This window comes from Neolamprologus multifasciatus, chromosome 22 (genome assembly GCF_963576455.1).
Source record: "Neolamprologus multifasciatus chromosome 22, fNeoMul1.2, whole genome shotgun sequence".
Classification (NCBI taxonomy): Eukaryota; Metazoa; Chordata; class Actinopteri; order Cichliformes; family Cichlidae; genus Neolamprologus; species Neolamprologus multifasciatus.
Window position 1 is genome coordinate 9,341,563 of NC_140459.1, and position 20,965 is coordinate 9,362,527.

The window sequence follows — 20,965 nt, forward strand, 5'->3', positions numbered from 1 at the left end:
ACATTCCTGCAGTTTAACTAATTGGTGTGTGTTATCTGTCATGGACAGATAGAGCTGGGTGTCATCTGCATAGCAGTGAAAATGTATGCTATGTCTTCTAATGATGCTGCCTAAGGGAAGCATGTATAATGTAAACAGAATTGGTCCTAGCACTGAACCCTGTGGAACTCCATAATTAACCTCAGTGTGTGAAGAGGACTCTCCATTTACATGCACAAATTGGAGTCTATTAGATAGATATGATACAAACCACTCTAGCACAGTACCTGTAATACCTACAGCATGTTCTAATCGCTCTAATAGGATATTATGGTCAACAGTATCAAAGACTGCACTGAGGTCTAGCAGGACAAGCACAGAGACGAGTCCACTGTCAGAGGCCATAAGAAGATCATTTGTAACCTTCACTAAAGCTGTTTCTGTGCTGTGATGAGCTCTGAAACCTGACTGAAACTCTTCAAATAAACCATTCCTCTGCAGATGATCTGTTAGCTGTTTGACAACTACTCTTTCAAGGATTTTTGATATGAAATTTTTTGATGCTGGAGAGCTGTATGTGCACACAGCTAACTACAGATAATGGTCAAGCCAACCTGTCCAAGTTCAAACTAAGCTTCAGGATTTACTGGGATTTTCCATCCAACACAGCCATCTCTAGGGTTTACACAGAATGGTTACCGGGCAGAAAATGTTGAGTGAATAGCAGTTCTATCTGAGAAAATGCTTTGTTAATGCTAGAAGATAAATGAGAATGACTAGACTGCATCGAGCAGAAGGCAACAGTAAATAAACTACTTGTTCCAATAAAAGTATGCAAAAAGAGCATCTGTGCGTGCACAACATAGGCTTACTACAAATGGCCAATAGAAGAAAATTATTGATTGGTCTGATGAGTCTCAATTTGTGCTGTGACATTTTTGGAGGAGGAGGATGATGATGATGATCCAGCTATACACACATCACACAAACATCACATTGGGGAGACAGGTCAGAACAATGTCTCGGTTTCTATTTGACATGACTTGTTCTGGCTGTCTTCTTCCATCACTGGCTGTAATAAATAAGCAAATAACACACATCATGCATTCAGAAATGACAGTGTCAAAGAATAAGACTATTCTTAAATATTCTCTAAGCTCTTGTGACAAATATTTGGGCTTTCCTACCTTCAGAACAGGTAGCGTAAAGAAAAACAATTAAATGTACAACACAATAGGGTAGAGGAGAAAAAAAGAGAACTCTACTCAGACTGAGCTTCTGATAGGAGATCAGTATGAGACCAGAAAACAAAAACTCAAAAGCACATGAATCTTCACACCGTAACACCATGAAAACACATGACAAGCAACAGGGGTGGGCGAGTAGGGTTAGAGTAAACCAATGTAGACAGCAGCATCAGGTCGCAGCATTTCTGCGCGGGTCCAGCTGACCCACCGTCTGTATCGGATGGGGGGCAAACTTCAGATGCATTTGAAATGGGGGAGGGGAGCGAGTCTGCGTCTGTGTCAGTATACATGAGTGTATGTGTGTGCGTGTGTGTGTGCCTGTGTGTATCTTGTGTTCAGCTTTAAGAGAGACTGTCCTTTCACCTGATTAAGCAAAAGTCAACAGTCCTTCAGCTAATACAGGTGTCCTTGAAGGATAGGGTCAAAGAGACCAAACACAGTCCTGTTATCAGGGACAAGAATTTGTTGTTCCAGAGCCGCATGAGTGAGGGAGATGATTGTTTGGGTTAATGCGAACAACTGCACCAATTTCGCAGTCATTCTTAATGTCCATCACTGGTCACCAGGTCTATCTATTTCCCGTTGCAAAGCCGTGAGCTTCTCCAAGATCTTCTCATAGTGTGTTCAATAAACATAGTCTGAGTACTCACAGCTTGCCCATCGTCAATCATGTCGGCCAGCATAGTGGGGGCTTTGAACAGCTGTAACCGCTGTCTTCGATAAGCTAGGTCCGAGCCAGCTCCACTCAGCCAGAACTCTGTTGTCATGGTTCTCAATGGTCGATGTCGTTCGACCATCGACCATCGGCAGCAAACATCTTTGCAGGACAATCGGGCTCTCCCGAGCCCAAGCTTCTCATCGAGACAAGAGTGTTAACAACCTAAAAGCATGGATTCATTATACCCAGAACTACCAGTTCAGGCTAGTAATAGTAGTAATTGTGTGGGGGACGGTTTCCTTACAAACTTTGGGCCAACTGAATAGTGATGGGATTTCCGGCTCTTTTTAGAGATCCGGCTCTTTCGGCTCGGCTCACTAAAAAGAGCCGGCTCTTTCGGCTCCGAACCAGCTCTTCAGGTTGTTTTGTTGCTTTAATTATTTAATCATTAACAATAATATAAAATTATGCAGAAAAGGAATTACTAATGTAAAAAAAAGTGGTTTTATTTATATATGTTTATATATGGCCCCTAGAGACAAAGCACGTACAAACTCTAAAGCATATACAAACTCCAAAAAGCATATACAAACTCCAAAACACATTTCTAGCGTTTACTGAACTTCCAAAACAGAGCTACCCAGATCACTTAAATTACACAATGGAAAACATGTGTGTATTGTTTGTGTATTTATAGACAAGCACTCATATTTATTCTAATAATTTTTAAAAAAAAGTTCATTTACCTGTTACTACCACACACCAAATCCGGTTGTTGATACTTCCTGGCTTGTGTAGCCACTAGGTAACAAAAGCTCAACACTGCACCCTAGCATCCTCGAGCACTTCTGTTGTCTTTTGTACGTGCTTCTGAGTTTTTACGCGTTTTGGAGTTTGTACGTGCTTTGTCTCTAAGGTCCACCATAAATATACTTTATTTATTCACTCCACATAAAATGTAATAAATAAATCATATAATACAAAAAACAACTATTTACATTTTAAACTTTTAACTATTTAAATTTTCAGCTTTTTCCTTTTAAACAAATTTAACGTGAAACAACACAAAACACTGCAAACCACAACACAATTAAATATAAATTAAAATATTAAAACAAAAAGAAGATGCACATTCTCTGTCATATGGGCCTGCATGATTTCTGAATCCTTTATCATCTGCAACTGAAAATAGTGAATGATTACTATACCTTTCTAATGTGACGTTGATGTCCCTCGCTCTCTTTCTCTCTGGCTCTGTTCCTGTGCTACTGCGAGTGTAACTAACGCCCCTCCCCCCATGCCCAGCGCAAAGTACAGGTCGCGCATGCGGAGTTTAGCGGAAAAAAGGGCGAGAGAGAGGGTGAGAGAAAGAAAAAAAAAACCTCATGGCTCGCGTCGTTCACTTCAAAGACCCGGCTCTAAGAGCCATTTCGTTCGCGAACGACCCATCACTACAACTGAACATAGTTTAAATGACACAGACTACCTGAGTGTTTGTTACTGACCATAGCCATCCCATTATAACCACACAGTTTTCTGATGGCTGCTTCCAGCAGCATAACTATGCTATGTCACAAATATCATCTCAAACTGATTTCTTGAATATGAAAAAGAGTTCACTGTGCTCAAATGACCTCCACAATTGCCAGATCTCAACCCAGTAGAGCCTCTTTGGGACATGATGGTGATTGTCTCATTAGCAATGACATCAACTATGTGATGCTTTCATGTCAATATGGACTCAAATCTCTAAATGGTAAATGGCCTGTATTTGTATAGTGCTTTACTAGTCCCTAAGGACCCCAAAGCGCTTTAAACATCCAGTCATCTAGACTGGGTTTTTTTTGTAGCCACAGCCACCCTGGGGTGCACTGACAGAGGCGAGGCTGCTGGACACTCACAACGGGTGAAGTGTCTTGCCAAAGGACACAACGACCAAGACTGTCCAAGCCGGGGCTTGAACCAGCAACTTTCTGATTACAAGGTGAACTCCCAACTCTTGAGCCACATTCGCCCCATCTCCATCTCCAAGAAATGTTTCCAGCACTATGTTGAATTCATGTCATAAATGATTAAGGCAGTTCTAAAGGCAAAGGCAGTCCAACCCAACACTAGCAAGGTGTACCTAATTAAGTGGTTAGTGAGTGTATATGAAAAAAGACTTCTCACTACACAGCTTGTCCACTCAAAGCAAGTAGGCTCCTGGCTTGAACGTCTTGGTTGGCTGGGAGCTTTCTGTGTCAAAACAGATTTTGAACATACTTTTCAAGCTGTTCTGGGATTCCTTCCTGTGTCAGTCAGCCTGCCTAGTGATGCCCAGTTTCTTCCACAGAGCAGATACTGATTAAATTAAACCAGGTAATTTATTATGCTTGTCAACACTGGCTGTCTACAATTGTTTACACTCACTAGTTGGCGGCAAACGATGTGTTGCATGTTGTATCTTCAATGCTACTACATGCCAGGTAGTAGGCATTCCAATTCCAATAACCAACCAACCAACCAACCAACCATTCTGTTTTCTGCCATGCAATATTTCTGAAGCCACAAAAAAAAAAAAAAAAAAAGGCCAAGACTTCCTTGGCGATCTCATAGAACACATAAAATGTGGCTTGGGCTGTCTGTATGCCAAAACATACTTGGAAAGCATGCTGAACCCCAAATTGGTCCTGATGTAGAAATCAGTAAGTGATGATAATGCATGGAATGAAATGAAGTGCTGTTTAAATGGGTTACGACTCCATGAAGTGTAAAGCGCTTTGAGTGCTCAAAAAAACAATAAGAGCTTTATAAATACTAGTACTCCAGGTTTGTTCCCATGTTTAAAGAATGGATTAATATTTATTAGTAAAACAGTGTAGAGTAGTGGAAAACTGAATATTAATATAAGTTTTTAAAAAAGCTACTTAAATTAAACTAACAAAAATAAAGTTTAAAAAAGTGTGTGTGGACAGTGGGATGGCGTTGTCATGCATGGCTGCCAGTAGCACTGGGACACTAGTGTTTATTGATAATGTGACACATGACAGAAGCAGCCAAATAAATTGTGGATGAGGTGTTCAGAGACAAACTGTCTGCTCAAATCCAACTAAATGCAGTCAAATTGATTGGGCAGTGTTTCATAATACAGATGGACAATGACCCAAAACAACCCAGGAGTTTATTAAAGCAAATAAGTGGAATATTCTTGAATGACCAAGTCAGTCACCTGATCTTAACCAAACTGAGCATTCATTTCACTTGCTGAAGAATAAATGTCAACAAGTGAAATGCATGCTGTTTGCTACAAACAAACAACAACTGAAAGCTGCAGCAGTAAAGGCCTGGCAGAGCATTAAAAAGGAAGAAAGTTAGCATTTAGTCATGTCCATGAATTCAAGACTTCAGGCTGTCATAGTCAGCAAACAGTTTTCAACCAAGTATTAGACATGAAAATTTAATTTTCAGTTATTTAATTTGTCCAATTACTTTTGAGACCTCCAAATGAAGGGATTGTGTTAAAACACTTTAGTTTCTCCCATTTTTATGTAATCTTTATGTTGAACCCACTAAATTAAAGCAAGAAGTCTGCACATCAACTGAGTTGTTTCTTTTAAAATTCATTGTGTTAATGTGGAAACTAGGAAACGGTTGTCTCTGTCCAAATATTTATGGACCTAACTGTATTTTCTTTCATCTTTAGAATCATATTTATTCTTAATGTTTTCATCTGTAAGTTAGAGTTAGGGTTTAGAAACCAAAAGCAGATCCCATGTCTCTCCTTTGAATTGTTTTATTGTGTTTCTCCACCTTGTATGCACCTTGTGGGAAAATGGTAAGATTTATTTTATTTTTTTAAAGGCATGCATGCATTAACTTCTCCCACTGTCTCAAACTAAGGAGGAAATAAAAGACCAAGAAATCATGAGAAGTTCCTTAGAGATTACTTTTTGTTAAATTAAGCTACATTAACAGAGATGAATGGAAATCTGGCTTAAATCAGGTGGCACCATAAGAAGAGGGTAGTGAAACAAAACTGTAAGAGTGGAGCAAAAAGAGTATGATCATGTTATCACTGAGACCAAGCAGCTGGGAAATTTGGCTCAAAGGGTGACTGTAAAAAGGAATTGTAGCCTGAAATAGAAGTCTCTGTGCACCACCAACAAAAATAATTTTCTCTATTCTGCAACACAAAAAGCAAGGGGGAAAAAATACTTACTCAAGACTCTATTCTTAGAAATGTGGATTCAGAGACATCAGGGCTCAAAAATGTTTGTATTCCAGGGGCCAGAGCAGGCGACACTGAAAGAAATTTGAAACTGTTGGCTAAAGGTTAACAAAATTCATATTGAATTAGTATGTGACTTTGCTAAAACAAAAAACAAAAACAAAATAAAAATAAATAAATAAATAAATAATAATAATAATAAATGTAGGACTCTGGAGTTTTCTCTGGTCCCCTCCACAATTGGGCCTTGACAGACATGTGTATGTGTATGTACTGAAAACACAGTGAGGAATCTTGGAGTCATTTTTCAACTCATTCATCATAATGAGAGGAGAGTTTTCTCTCAATCTTCTGCATGATTAAAGGACATTTCTGCTTAAATTCAACAAGCTCAATGCAACATGATAACAGCATATCAAAAATCCATTAAAAATCATCCTTGATAGTTGACATCAAAATCTCAATGGATTGATTGTTTTGTTCACCTACTCTGCATGCCTGTATAATTTCATCTAAAGCCGCTCAGATAAATAAAATTAAACAATTATAATATTAATTATATTTAAAGAGTTAGATAACAGCTATCCTCAAATTCAGCAAAGTTAATGGAACATGATGACGCCAAAAGTCAATTGAATGTTATTAAGTCATATTAAAATGTATTAAAAATCATCCTTGATAGTTGATGTGGAATTCTCAACAAACTTCTCGGCAGAAAGTTAAGTGGAGAGAAAGTGCAGAGAGGGGGGGGGGGGGGGGGGGGGGGGGGGAGCATGCAACAAATGGACACAGATCAGACTCGAAACCAGGCCAGTGCTTTTTAACAAAACTGAAGTAAATACAACATTAAAAAAATCAATAGATATCGTAAAATAGAATAGAATAGTTTGAGATGAAATTCGGCACAGATTTAGAGTAGGCGAGTCGAAGGAGGAATCTGAAGGAGAAGAACTATCAGAAAACTTGTGTTGGAGCGCAAAATAATTTAAGCGTCGGCTGGCTTCACCGCAGTAAATAGATCACTCGAACGCAATTCGGGGGGGGGGGGAGTAAATTACTTCAGGAAGACAATATATATATATATATATATATATATATATATATATATATATGCGTGTGTGTGTGTGTGTGTGTGTGTGTAGAAATATCACCCCAAAAACTCACCTTCTAATCTCTGTTTGGTTTAGATGCAAGTGTCTTATAAATCCTACCAGACCCTACTCTTTATATTTAGTAAGATCAGTAACATCAGATGCTACCTTTACCTCTCACAAACCTTTTCCACCTGCGAGAGGCATTTTAGGATTTAGAGTCTCTGTATATCCATGACTTCCTCATGAGTGACATCAAAAGCAATAATCAGGGAGTATTGGCCGCACTTTGTGATTTCCCAGAAACCATGTGACTTCGAAGAAAGAGGTGTGGTTTGGACATTGACCAGCACAAAGTGGATACTTGTTTCTGACAAGGGGACATTCACTGTAAGATTCTGTATTGATCAAACACTGAAATGATCTAATACAGGAACATATAGTTTGACAATTTAAATTTCATTTTGTGAGAAATAAATCTTTTGCAGAGTGGTCAGACACTGTTTCATTGTAGAAACATTTAAAGTCTTAAATCTTTTTCATGTGATTGTGCTTGTTTAATTTTGCATTAGATGAGTTGGATAAGAGACAATGTTTAACATGAATTGTACTAAGGAAGACAATAGAGCACAGACACGAGTATATAACATCTACAGAAGTTTGTGTAGCAACCAGTCAAAACCCATCAGTGCCTTTCCCCCAGTCAGATGAGGTCTGTGAAGTACACCAACCCACTTCCACTACTTGTATTTTTTGTATTACTTTTCCCTGGAACACTCTCTCACAGTCTGTTCTCTAAAACCTAAAAGAGGAATTATGGATTTGATCAACTGGTCCCTGAATGCAATTGACACCCCTTTCTCAACGAGAAGTTTGGGCTCGGGTGAGCCTGAGTGCTGAAGATATCTACCTATTCGGACCCATGATAACAGGGTTCTTGCTGATCGGAGCTGGCTTGGCCCTGGCTTATCGAAGAATTAAGGAAGCAGAACCGGCTGTTCAAACCCCCACAAGGCTGCCCGCTGGGACTGAAACGATGGGAAGAGGCGTGAGTTTCTCAAAATGGGCTCATTGAGTGCAGCACGGATAAGATCTTGGAAAGGCTACGGCTGCCGTGAATACTCAGAATAACATCTCTGAGCGCAAATTGGATTACATCTTGGGGAGACTCACTGTGGTAGTGAGTTCTCAGAATCGGCTCTTTGAGCACAAGAATGACTAGATCACAGAGCGCAAGTTAGAAAACATCATGGAGAAGCTCACGGCTCTCCAACGGGAGATTGAGAGACCAGTGTTGGACTGTTAGAACTGCTTTGAAATTCATATGAACTGTTCGCACTAAAGTAAAAAGCACCATCACTTCATGCGGATACCCTTTCGGCACCAGCTGCGTTCGCAAGGCTGGAGCCGAACAACAACACCCTGATAACGACTGTGTTTAATCTGTTCCTTTGTCACCCAATAGGGTGACACAGTCTTCTTCCACCCTGCTCATCCACAGCTCTGACATGAACCACACACCATGCTTCTCCTAGCCATGGTCATCTCCTGTCAGTATGCCAGCAGTAATTGCTATTATATTGATGTGAAAGGAAACACACAGGAAAACAGAGAAAGAGGTGAAGGAGATTGTAGCGAGGAAGTATGCTGTTGGTGATGAAGTCACTTTCAAAGACACCCGGGCCATTCTGGTTTGTCTGGTGCAGGGATATGAAGATACTCTTACACGGTGATGAATCTGAGCTGAAACTTCACCACATCAATGCAGCGGCTAAATGAGAAGCAACAGGCTTGCAACACTGCAACAAAGTGTTGGGGGGTTTTCTGCTGAGTGCTGTGCAAGGGTTGAAAAACACTGTTATCTAATTTTTTCCTGACAGTGTCACTAATTTCCTTTCACCAAAATGCACTGGATTAGTCTGTGTATAATTCTGACATTTGACAGTGTTTTACAGCACAGAGATCCACTTAAAATCCATCTGTAAATTTGTTTAGCCAAGCGGAGAAAAAAGAAGACACTAATTACACAAATGGGCAAATTTAAGTAATGGATTTTTACAAGTTGATACATTCTCTATCTGCTGGTGGTACATACCGTGCATCATGGAATTACAAGGGAACCTGGCCATGAAACTGATCTTCAGTCAATGATTCAACTTGTAAAACTGAATCTGAAGTTCTGAAAATCTGCACTTCAATCAGTAGATGTTGCTGGAATGAAAATCCACTGTGTTGGTGTAAAGAAGCAAAACTAGAAAAACTGCATCTTTGTCTGAAGAGTTATGGGCCAAACTGTAGAATTTATTTTAAACTTCTGGTAAGCATTGGGCCTGTGTGGACACAAGTGAGCAATGGCTGGTATAGAAGGTATATTAATCTTGTAATAGAGAAACCAAAAAGACTACTTCCCATTCTCATTAGAAAGATGACTACACTGGAATCTAACTTTAATCTAAATATGTTATTACTACTTGTGTAATCTATGGTCTTCTGGTCTATATTTGCAAATACATTTCTTTTTAATTTTCCCCCATTTTGAATAAAATAAAACACACAAACTTGAGTCTGAAACCTTTAAAATGTATTTACATTATATTGTCTTACACAGGAAAACCTTACAGGGCTGTTGGGAGGAAATAGTGATTACTGTCATTAAATAATTAGCATTGATTATTATGATAGTGTTGAGTTTCAGGCTCTCTATGTGACCGCAAACAGCCTCACATGTCAGAAAATGAGATGAAATATATATAAAATAAACAGCTTTTGAATAACAGCAATATTTGGCATAAAAAAAAGAAAATCTAAGATTATAGTCCCTTAAACATTTCATGGTCATTATGTACGGCCATGATAATATACTTCAAAACAGACGTGACATGCAGACAAAGTAAAGAAATAAACATTCAATAAGCTGAACAGATGCAAAGGTCTCAGTTTTCTGTTTGAGGACTGCTCGTTCTCCCTTGGATTCACTAAGGTAGTAACTGAACGACAGAACGAGCACGCTTTGTTCCAGCTGCTTTCACCTTCTGACCTGCCATAAAAAAAAAAAAAACCAAACATTGGGGATTGTGATTGTCTAAGCGATGCTAAATGTTTCACAGCAAAAGAAAAAAAATTCTCCTCGTCTAAAGGAGGAAAACATCTGAACGCCAAACTTTAAATTTCTTTAAACACTGAGCCGCAGTGCATGTGGAGTTTTCTACGAGACCTTTCAGTTGCAGTGCAGACAGAACAATCAAGTCAAAAAAGTCAAACTCAGTAACAAAAGAAAATCTCGACAGTACTTAAAAAGTATTGAGATAAAAATAAAGTAAAATAACACTTTGGATAATAACAATGCAGAGATACGTGTATCAAACATAAAAAGATATTTCCCTTTGAGATTAAGCAGACAGATGATGGTTAAAGGCACAATATAAATATGCACACGGGACACAAACAAAACGACACACAAATACACATTCTTAACGGTCAAGCTGCATGTGTGTGAAAATCTTCTTCAGGCTCAGTTATTGTTCAGTCTTAATCTCATTCAGACCGGGCAAGGTCCATCCCTCTGCGCTCCTCGCCGTCTACATAACAAAACAAACCCCTCAAAATACAGTTAATGAGCAAAGTAGAAGTTTATTGCACTGTCATCCTTTATTTTTGATTCCCTCCTATATGATTTAGAAAGACTTTGGGTTGTTGTGAGGCTGAGTGACGATAACTCAAAGTAACTGAGGAGGTGTGTAAAGCCATTTCTCGTTTACTTCTTTTTTTCCCCCTTTATTATAATAATATCTGGGTCTTAGACTGCCTTCTGTACCACTTTCTGACATTCACAGACAAAATTAAGACTGCATCTAATTATTAATCATCTTCCTAATTAGTAATTTGATGCACATCATATCTACGACTCCAATAAGACCAACAGAGCCTCAAAAAGCCAAAAATATTCAGCTGCAAGTTTTCTGGTACTTTAAAAAAAAACAATGAAAAAATACTTTTATGAAAAAAAAAAGAAAGAAAATCAACAAACAACAACAACGATGAAAGAAAAACAACACTCCAGAATATTTTATGCTTTCATCTGAAAGTCAGCAAGTTTCCCAGATTATAAGAATAACTCACTGTGATGATCTCTGAAGAACAAAGTCTCATGATCGAGGACTTTGATTAATCCATGTGTGAGAAACTCAGCCATCAAGTTTACACATGAACCCTGGACTATGTCCTCCCTGCACACCAGGAAGTAATCTGCTTCAGACGTGTTCTCATTTGTGGGAATATGTTAGGTTTAAGTTTGCGTGCAGAAAGCAGAGCAAACAAAGCTTCTCTGTTCTCGTGTATTTGTTTTAGAGAGGCGCAGATTATTGACCCCAATGGACCGAATCAGACAAGGTAGTCAAAAACATTTCAGGGCTACGGCACATGTATGAAAGCGTCTGGTTTAGTCTCATGTGTCCCTGCTGGGTCGTCTCAGTAATCCAGCCATGGATGCTCATATTTTCCTACTCAAACACTCTGAAAACATGGATCAGGCTGCGACTTGGTTACTTGGGTCATCGAAGAAATAAGAACGCTACATGATCTTCAGCTGTGTAACATTTCTCTAAAACCACAGATGGGCTCAGTTTTTCTTTAAATAGGAGGAAAGTGAAAAGAAGACTTCTACTTTGTGATTAGCTTATGAGCAAAAAATAAACTCCCATTAATCGGGTGTTCACTTGTACTAGAACAATTTTGGAAAGACCAAACCAGCACACTTTAACCAGGCATCAACAGATCCATATCACAGTGAAATGAATATGATAGTGCGGACCTTTGAATCTCGGTTTCGTTCTGGTTACAGATTTGTCAATCCACCTCTCTTCTGGGAATTCAAGGACACTTGGGACTGCGCTCTGAGGAGCCCAAAGGACACAAAGAGTGTTGATTATCATTGGCATAGGGTGGAAAAAATGTTTTCAAGTCCAAATATATTCAAAACATCACCAGTCATGACAAAACGTCAGCTTTCAGCTTCAGTTAAAGAAGCTCTTTACAGCCACAAGAGGAAAAAGGATAACTACACTAACGTCAGATATTTAGTGGATGTAGTTCTACGTATGTAGTCCAGCCCTGGAGTGTAATTGGACGCTATTATAATATTTATTCTTTATCATTTATTAAACTTTTATTACTTATTTTTGCAGTATTCTGTTAAGTCACATATTTGTTTTCTTGCCTTATAAAACATCAAATGAAGCCACGAGTCTGAAAACCACACAATGGGGGAAAAATAATAATAATAAAATTGCGATCCCTCTGCCCAGTCATCCATTAAACTGATGATGCTCTGTGCATTTTTTCCCACACTTATTACCACTTCCTGCAGTTTGCATCTCTTATCCTTAGCACATGCTCGGTGACCACGGATCACACACAGTGGAGAGGTCAGAACTGATGGTGCTGACTGATGGTGTGGTTTGGTCTTGTTGTGACAGTCAGAGATTAATGGCCCCTGCTGCCCTCCATCACTGAGTACCTTTTGTTTAATAACGGTCTGGCTACATGAGAGGCAACACATAAAAGTGGGATTAATTGATACTTGATGACTGTCAGGAACATAATGAAAAACATAAAGGCAAAATGATGCTTTCAAGTCACCCCGGAAAGAGATTTTTCAAAATAAAAAGCTATGACAACCTCCACAGACAAAGCCACCAACAAACAACGTCTCTTTAGCCGTTTAAACTCAGTGAGAGTTGAGGGATGATGTTCGCTGCAGGAAATTTGGATGTTTATGTGAAAACAAAAGCCAAAAACCATGAAGAAGCTGGATAATAGAAGTCATCCCTTCCGTGTCCAAATCAGTGCCAGTTTCAGCTGCAGTGAGCTTAGCTGCCGTAGAGGAGGGGGTGCTGGGCGAGAGGAACCTTACTTCTGATGACTGACGCGTCCAGTTTGTTTCTCGCAGGCGGCTCCGACCCAAAGTCCGCCTCAAAGCGTTCACCAACACACAGCGAGTTGCAAGTCGTCGGACAGCGAGAGCAGATTTCTAACAGGTGAGTGTGGATTGTTGGGCTTGTGGAGAATTTTTCCACACACACAGTTTCACTCCACAAGTCACCAGTACGACGACAACATTTTTCCCTTTGAGTGCACAACATTCAACAGCATCCTCGTTACAAGAAGTCCAGTTCCAGCGCTTGGTGAAGGGACACGAGGTCGCCGTGACTGGAGATCCGCCAGAAAGGCATGTTGTGCTGCAGAGGGAAGGAGACAAAAAATTAGGCACAAGAAAGCAGAGTGTGTAATTGTAAAGAGCACAGCCTGACAAAGTGTTTTGTCCACGTGAGACATTATGTTTGTGGGTCTCCCGTCTACATATGGCAACATACATATGGTTCGTGTTTTAGTGTTTTCATGCAAGAAAATCCCTGCATTTATAATCACTTCTTAAAAATACATAGAAAAAAAACACAACTTCCTGGCTCTTATTTTGAAAGTTCACTCGTTGTCAACCAGCTTCCCCTGTCCTTTTCATCTTATATGTTTTTTCCTGACAGGTTAACTTTGTACCATTCAGGTACTTTCTCAGAGAGGATCTAGGATGAACCTGCTCTGGAGATTCAAGTCAGTCTAAACAGTAACTTCAGCAGGTGGAAAAATAGCTCATGTATCTTTTTTGTTTATTGGTTATAAACCATCTTCTTTCATGCCACACTGTAAATATCTGTTCAAGTCAATGTCATCCAGGATCATATTCTCCTAGTAAACCATGCCTTGTTTCTCTTTCCTGGTACATGATCTCGTGATCAGGACGAAAAAAGACAACAAATACCATGTGGAACATGTACCTGCATCTTTTTTCCTAAAAATCTGAAATTCTGCCTGTCCACACAAAAACACAATCGAATTGATCCATTAAAATGGGTCAAAAAAAATCATAAAATGCTGCAGATCATCCAATTTGAAATGAAATAGTTTAAGAAAAAAAAAGGCAAAAATTGAGTTTTACCTGTTTTGCTGCAAATTCCTCATCTCGGCCGTCACCGATCACCACATAAGTCACTTTTTTCCCAAAGCGAGAGACGATCCTCTCAAAGCAGCTCTCTTTTCCTACATGACAGGAAACCACAGGGAAAAGGAAAATAAAGAATCACACAAACAGATCTTTTTTTTTTTTTCAATTTGACACCGAGTAATCGGGTTGCATACGTACCTATTTTTGTGGCACTGTAGATGTTTTCGATGGGGAAGACGTCTCCCAGGCCGTAGAGCAGCACTTTGGCCAGAGCTGGAACCAGCTGAGTCGTGGTGACCAACACGTTCATACACTTCCCCCTGTTGGTGGGTGTCACACACACACAGATTTATAACATCATCATCCAATTCAACTGTACTTGATTTGATTTATACAGCACCAAATCACAACAACAACTGCCTCAAGGCAGTTTAAAATGTAAGATAAAGACCCTACAATAACTCAGGGTTAAGGGTGAATCTCAAAGATGCAAACAAAATATTTTAACAAGGAGTGACTAATCTACGACATACTACCTACGAGCTAAAACGATAACCTGAGGTGCTCAAACCTGGACTGGATGAGCAGCAGAGACTTGAGCGCAGTGCTGAGCCAGGAGTCTGTAACATTCTCGATCTCGGACTGAAGCCTCAACAGCAGCTCCCTCTTCATGGGATTCAACAGGCCTGGAACACCAAAAAAACCCAAAGCAGACGTCTATGCTTAGCCTTTGAGCCTCTTCACTGCAAGCTCTAAACTCCGTTAGGAGCACCACAGAAATGCACGCCTTTTACAAAATGTTTCCAATGAGCCACATACTGTGGCTCAAACTGCAAAGTCTGAGTGCAGCTCACCTCCTTAACAGTTTGCTGTTTGTTTTTGGCTGCTGTACTAAAACATTTATTTGTTTAACAAGAGCAGGAAAACAAAGAGCTTAAGTTCCAGTCACTGCTGGTTTCTGGGAGCTGGGAAGAAAAGTCTGGTGTTTTAATGTGAGAATGTATTTTTCCTTCGTCTGAGCTGCTGTCACTTAAGCCTTCACAGGACGCTGCTTTGCAAACTCACCCCCGACATTTCCTTTGTAATTATTGTAGATCTCTTTTAGCCGGCGGTAGCGAAAGGCCAGTTTACGCATCCACTCCACCCCTCCCTGAACTCCTGTGGTGGTTCCTGATGCAGCTCCACCGCTGGGGCCGTTAAATCCATCCGCCATGAAGTTGTAGTTGCTGAAGCAAAGAAAAACTACCTGTGATTACTCAGAACGACACAAAGCATTTTGTAGTGTCTGGGTTAGTTAGCGGGGCAGCGTGTAACACACCTCAGGTCCTGTCCATTGTCATCAGAGGCCACATCCTCAACATGGACTTGATCACACTCCTGGAAGAAAACACAAGAAGAGGGATTCTTTTCCTCGTTTTGTTAGGAACCAATTAAATATGAAACTAAAACATGTATGACAAGTAATTGTGGGGCTTTTTGAACACCTTCAACCTTTTAAAACGGAAGGAGGTGGAACCAGAAAAAACACTCACCAGTTACCTGATTATTATTCACATGTATAATAAGATGCCTTTTGATTGGTTGTAAGTTTAGAAGTGCTCATGTCAGGAAACAGCGCCGCATTTGTTTGTTTAATGCAGTTCAACCGGTTTTTGACAGTCAGCCTATTGTCTATCTGCCTTCTTCTGTCTGACATACAACTCAGTGAGTTTGTAAAAAATAAAATTAAATAAAATCTGGAATTCTGGTTTGTACCAGCTGCTGTGAACAAGCAAAAGCTATTTATCTCTCATATTCACTCCAGTCTAAACAAACTTCACTGCACCTCGAGGTCATTGAAGAAAAGATGGGTGTCTGCCAGCTCAAAGATCAGCTCCTCCATCTGCAAGCCCAAGTTCAACACAGTCGCCGGGTCCTGAACAAAATAAAACAGACCCACAATAAGCATGTTACACAATTCAATAGGTCTAATTTTTGCACTGTAAGCTCAAAGGATTCATCTTTGGAAAAACCAACCTTGCCAAACTTCTGAGCATAAGAGCCGGTGAGCAAAGAGTGGAATATAATGATGGTTTCATCCAGATCCCATAAAAAAATGCGCTGAAACACAAAAGAACAAGATTACTTGTTGGACTGCACTCCATATTACAGTGAAATTTTTCCTGCTCCTCTAACTTTCCCATTATATTTCAAAAAGCATGAAAAAACCCCATAAACATAACTTGGGTTTGCACTTGACACAGAAATGGTTCAGTTCCTATAATAGTTAATTAATATATCTATCATTGTAAGAATTTCACAAATGTCAAAACAAACTTACTGCTATTAATTATATCCACTACTGTTTAATAAGTAAATTAAATGGTTACCTCCAAGTCACTCTCAGCAGGGGGAGAGTTATCAGACTTCTTGCCCTTCCCTTTGGCTTTGCCCACCGAGTTCCTGCGGCCGACCTCGTCCTGATCTCGAGCTCCAGCGGGCACTGCCACAGCTGTAGGAAGAGCCGCACAAACAGGCAGGTTTTCTGGTGGGGACGCATCTAAAACGAGACCAAGAACATGAGCGTGGCAGCCAGCATAAAAAACAACCTTTAAACAAGAGAGCAGCCGAAAGAAGATTCTCATTTTAGTTATTTAGATTTTCCACTTAAATTCTTTTTGAATTCCACAGCACATTATGGGATTAAAAAGGAGAATTGGCTGCAGACTTTTTCACTTGTTTACTGAGGTGCAGATCCAGAATATTAGCTGCTCTCTTAACACTTCAGTGTAACCTGGTCTAAAGCTGACAGTTTAATCCAACTACTTTAGATCTTAAATTTCTCATCTGCATCTCTGAAATGTCTGGAGCTGTTCAGGGCTGCAGTGGATATCTAAAAATGAGCTCCAGACAGAAAACAAAAAACAGAAGGGTTCTGTTATAAGTTCCTCCAGGATGTAGAACAAATTGCATCTTGAAAATGAAAATTTAGCCAAGTGCACAGGAGAACTGATAAAAAAAATAAATAAAATAAAAAGTACACTATACTTCATCCTAACTGTTCAACTAGTTTGTTAAATATTTCTACACAATAACACAAGCACCTTAACAGTGTGTGCAGTATTCATTTAGTTATTTTACAGGTTTTTATTTATGTAAAGTTAACTTAGAGAAAGACAGTATCATGAAACGTTTTGGTTTAAGTATTCTTACTGTGCTTTTCCTGCTTTAAATGTAGGTACAGCAATGTGTGTTAATGTTACACAGCTATTTACCATGTGCTGTACAACAAAGTGCTGACAGTTATTTAAGGTAAAGAAACCAAAGGCAGAAAAAAGGTAAAAGGCAAAAGATAATGAAAAGCCAAAAACCTCTAGGAGGCAGTCCAGCTGAGGCAGCCTCCTCTGATTTCACTGCTGAATATCCAGCAACACCTGCACCGCCACTGTGGTCATCACTGTTAGGTAGCCCAGCAGGCACGTAGCTGGGAGGAAGAGTGTAGTACTGAGAGAACTGACTCTGTCCCAGAGAGTTATAGCTGCTAAAATCCTGGAGAGAAGTGAAACAACAAACAAACGTGATCAGCAGAATGATGGGAAAGGACTCCACGCAGGGCGGAGTAACAATACGCGGGAACAATCTCATCTTTTCAAGAAGTTCTAATATCACTGAACATAACACAAACTCAGGTTCTGTGTCAGACAGTAAGATGAACCCTCTGTGATCAAAACTTGATCCCAAAAGCATCCACTTCCTGTGGATTTCTGCCCTCACTCAAAGACAAAAATACGGAAGTAAGTTTGAGCTGAATTTTTGCTCACATTGCAAATCCTTTTATAGATCACTACGTCTAGCATTCTAATCTCCAACCACAGCACAGAGTAAACATGTTGAGCACACACATACAAGACTTCTGCATTCCTTGCTTGAGATTTGCACCATATTAACACTTTGCTCGCATACATTCATAGCTTGAAAGGAATTTTTTCCTTTTAATTTTTTGGTCAGTTTAAAAGGCAATTTTCCACTCCCACGGTGCACCAACTGCTCTTAAAAACACACACAAGATAATTTTATTCTTCAATCTTACTGGAGAATCACTGATTCTCACCCTGAGGGCCACCGCCGAGGCGGTTGTAGTCGCGGTTGTAGCTGAAGGGATGTTTGAATACACACTGGATGTTGTGAAGCTTGAGCCTAGAGAAAGAAACATTCACATTAAAAGAGATGCAAAGACTAAAATATAAAAATAAAAATACTTCTACATGATGTTATAATGGCAAGAGAGGAAATCAGAGCTGTGCCACTGCAGGTTCTCCTTTACTGTGTTCTTCAGGTATTTGCAGACAGTGAGACAGAGTGAGATGGCAGCTTGCCTTGGCTGGGGTATGAGTAGTGCAGCTGGCCTGGCTGGGTTGAGGTTCTATGTGGAGCTGAAACTGAGAAACCCAGGCTGGCCACCAGAGGGGCGCATCAGGCAGCCATGTCTCTGTTTTTTATGCCATGGGCCACATAGCACCTGAAGATGAAAGAGAGCAATGGAAGCTGAAGATGAAAGACGCAGCAGGGGAGAAAGTGGGTCACTGAAGATGCAAGCAAAGTTAGTAAACTGGGGTACTCCCGTCAAGATTTGTGTTTTTGTGTAAAAGCAGGGTTTAAAAGCAGACTGGTTCAGCGCCAAAGCACAGTGAGGCTTTAAAAGCAAAGTCATGAAGGGTGATGCTTGGATTTTAGAGAGCAGACTGTCCTTAGAAAGGGTCGTCCAAAAAGAGCAGGCACTAACCAAAAGGTGGGAGACCGTAGGTCTGGCCTGTTTGGGGGAAGGATGAGTACACAGTGGACTGGGCCAGAGGAGGAAAAAACAGAAAATAAAGATAAAGACTGACTGAAACGGTCTCCTAAAATCCAGCTTTGTAGTGATGTGTCCTGTGTGTCGAAGCGTCGAATCGTGTGTCGGGTAATCTCGGGGGCGTGTCTGTGAAGCGCGTATCGAGGCTTGCTTTGAATACGTATGCAGTGACGTTTGAGGCCTCGCGGGCAGTCCGTACCACGTGACTGATTCAGGGACTGGTTCACCGGTTTGCGCCAGATTCGAAATAAAATGGACAGAAAAACACAGCTGATTTCCCATCACACTGTGTTGTGGAATTGGATTACGTACGTGTTACATAGTTACTTGAGCATTTCCTTAATCGATGGAACCAGGAAGAAAAAACATTTATTTATTCAGTTTAGAGGTTTACACATCATTATAATCACAGAGCCTTCACTTGAATTGTCCACTTGATGGCGCAGTAGAGCAAATGAATCATCACAATGCTTCGAACCATGAGTCGACCAATTGGGTGGAAAGCTTCAGTTCATCATGAGGCTTCATCTCACCATCACTACAGCTTTGCGTTGGCTAAGATAGAAAATGTGAACAGAAAATGAAATATTTGCTATCTTAAATATTTGCATGAACTTTAAGCCACATCTATGTTATCATACACAAAAACAACAGTTAGAGGAAATCGGTAAAGTTACTATGCAAATGACTCCATGCATACTCACCGGCAGCTCCTGCGAGTCATCCATCTCTGCAGCGGAGCGGCCCGACATGTCTGCACACTCAGCCTACTCTCTGTACCTGGAGAGCCTGGCGGGACCCTGCTTCACACCACCACAGAAGCAAAGACAAACAGGCACAGAGTCAATAGTACCCCATATGTGAACGAATCCCTCTCCTCTTTGCTTCCTGTGGAATTACAGTTGTCTCTTTAGATGCAGATAAAGTACTCGACTGGGTAAACTGGATATTTTTATTAGCAGTTCTTTCTTCATAAATTTAATGACAATACAGCTTGATGTTACTTTTCAAAGCTTCAACCTACAAAAGGGCACCAGACAGGGCAGACTACTTTTCCCCACACTTTTTGTCATTTTCATTGAATCGCTAACAGCAGTAATCTGAGAAAATGTAGATATTAAAGAAATTCAAACTAAAAATACAGACCATAAGATAAGTTCCAGTTAAGCATCATAACCGCTTTAAAAGCCTTAGCATAAACATCTCTCTGACAGCCTGATGGAAATTTTTTAAAAATAACTAAGTCTTCACTGATCCAGCGTAAACTAACATCTACTTGAATATTTGTCAGAAAAAGAAAATACAAAATTTGTAATCATGGCATGAGAAAGGGTTAAAGAACATCTTATACAAGACAGAAACTTTATTTTGTTTCAAGGACTAGAATCAGCCACAGTAAATTTCTTGAATATCAGCAACTGAAATCCATCATGCAGGATCCAATCATCTGAATCTACAAATACCTACTTGGTAAAATTATTTTAAAATATCTGTGCCCCCAAATTGTTATCAAAAATGTATAAGTTATTATTTAAAATTGATTCCTACCGCTGCCCGCTGGACACTGCTGCCCCTCCCTGGGATGTGGGTACTTTTTGCCTCTGAGGTGCATGGCTGGATGTTCTGGTGTGGTCGTAGGCCTGCTCTTATGTGGGTGTTAGTCCAGGATGGCTTGGACCTGTTCAGGAGGGCCTCTGCCTGGTGCTGGGTAGTTTTTAGGGACCTGGGGCCTGGGTGCCCAGTTCTCAGCTCGTGATAGGCTAACTGGCCTCTGGTGGAGATGAGTGCCCGTTGCCTCTGGTTCTCGGCAACTCCCACACTTGATAATGGATTGGAGGTTTAGTTTCAACAACTTTTTGTGCTCAACAAAATATAGTCAACTGACTATGTGAATACATCAAATGGTTTTTCCATCAATTGAATTTTTTCTTCCCTAATGGCACAAGCATGTATTAAGA

The 20,965-nt window shown here is 40.1% G+C and overlaps 3 protein-coding genes and 1 long non-coding RNA gene across 4 annotated transcripts in view; 2 read left to right on the forward strand and 2 right to left on the reverse strand.

Annotated features, from left to right (window-relative positions):
* LOC146492913 (interferon-induced very large GTPase 1-like) overlaps positions 1 to 20,965 on the reverse strand; it is a 125,308-nt gene that overhangs the window by 78,004 nt on the left and 26,339 nt on the right. The gene's annotated exons all lie outside the window — the stretch shown is intronic.
* The window catches only part of LOC146492914 (uncharacterized), a 236,268-nt gene that overhangs the window by 50,635 nt on the left and 164,668 nt on the right, over positions 1 to 20,965 (forward strand). The window lies entirely within an intron of this gene.
* Positions 1 to 20,965, forward strand: part of LOC146492915 (interferon-induced very large GTPase 1-like) — a 171,159-nt gene that overhangs the window by 36,763 nt on the left and 113,431 nt on the right. The window lies entirely within an intron of this gene.
* On the reverse strand, positions 9,749 to 19,759 carry LOC146492918 (protein phosphatase EYA3-like). Its single transcript, XM_085149352.1, has 13 exons — positions 19,712 to 19,759; positions 18,942 to 19,056; positions 18,270 to 18,355; positions 17,530 to 17,707; positions 16,549 to 16,718; positions 16,196 to 16,279; positions 16,005 to 16,094; positions 15,498 to 15,556; positions 15,245 to 15,405; positions 14,751 to 14,865; positions 14,378 to 14,499; positions 14,174 to 14,274; positions 9,749 to 13,418 (listed from the first exon to the last, which is right to left on the reverse strand). The coding sequence occupies exons 1-13, from the start codon at positions 19,757 to 19,759 to the stop codon at positions 13,338 to 13,340; spliced, it is 1,410 nt and encodes a 469-aa protein (XP_085005478.1). The 3' UTR covers positions 9,749 to 13,337.

Coding starts and splice junctions, on each gene's coding strand:
- LOC146492918 (XM_085149352.1), bottom strand. CDS start 19,759: ATGTCGGGCCGCTCCGCTGCAGAGATGGATGACTCGCAGGAGCTGCCG. Junction 16,095..16,195: donor ATGCTCAGAAGTTTGGCAAG/GTTGGTTTTTCC, acceptor TATTTTGTTCAG/GACCCGGCGACTGTGTTGAA. Junction 14,866..15,244: donor TTACAAAGGAAATGTCGGGG/GTGAGTTTGCAA, acceptor TTGGTGTTCCAG/GCCTGTTGAATCCCATGAAG.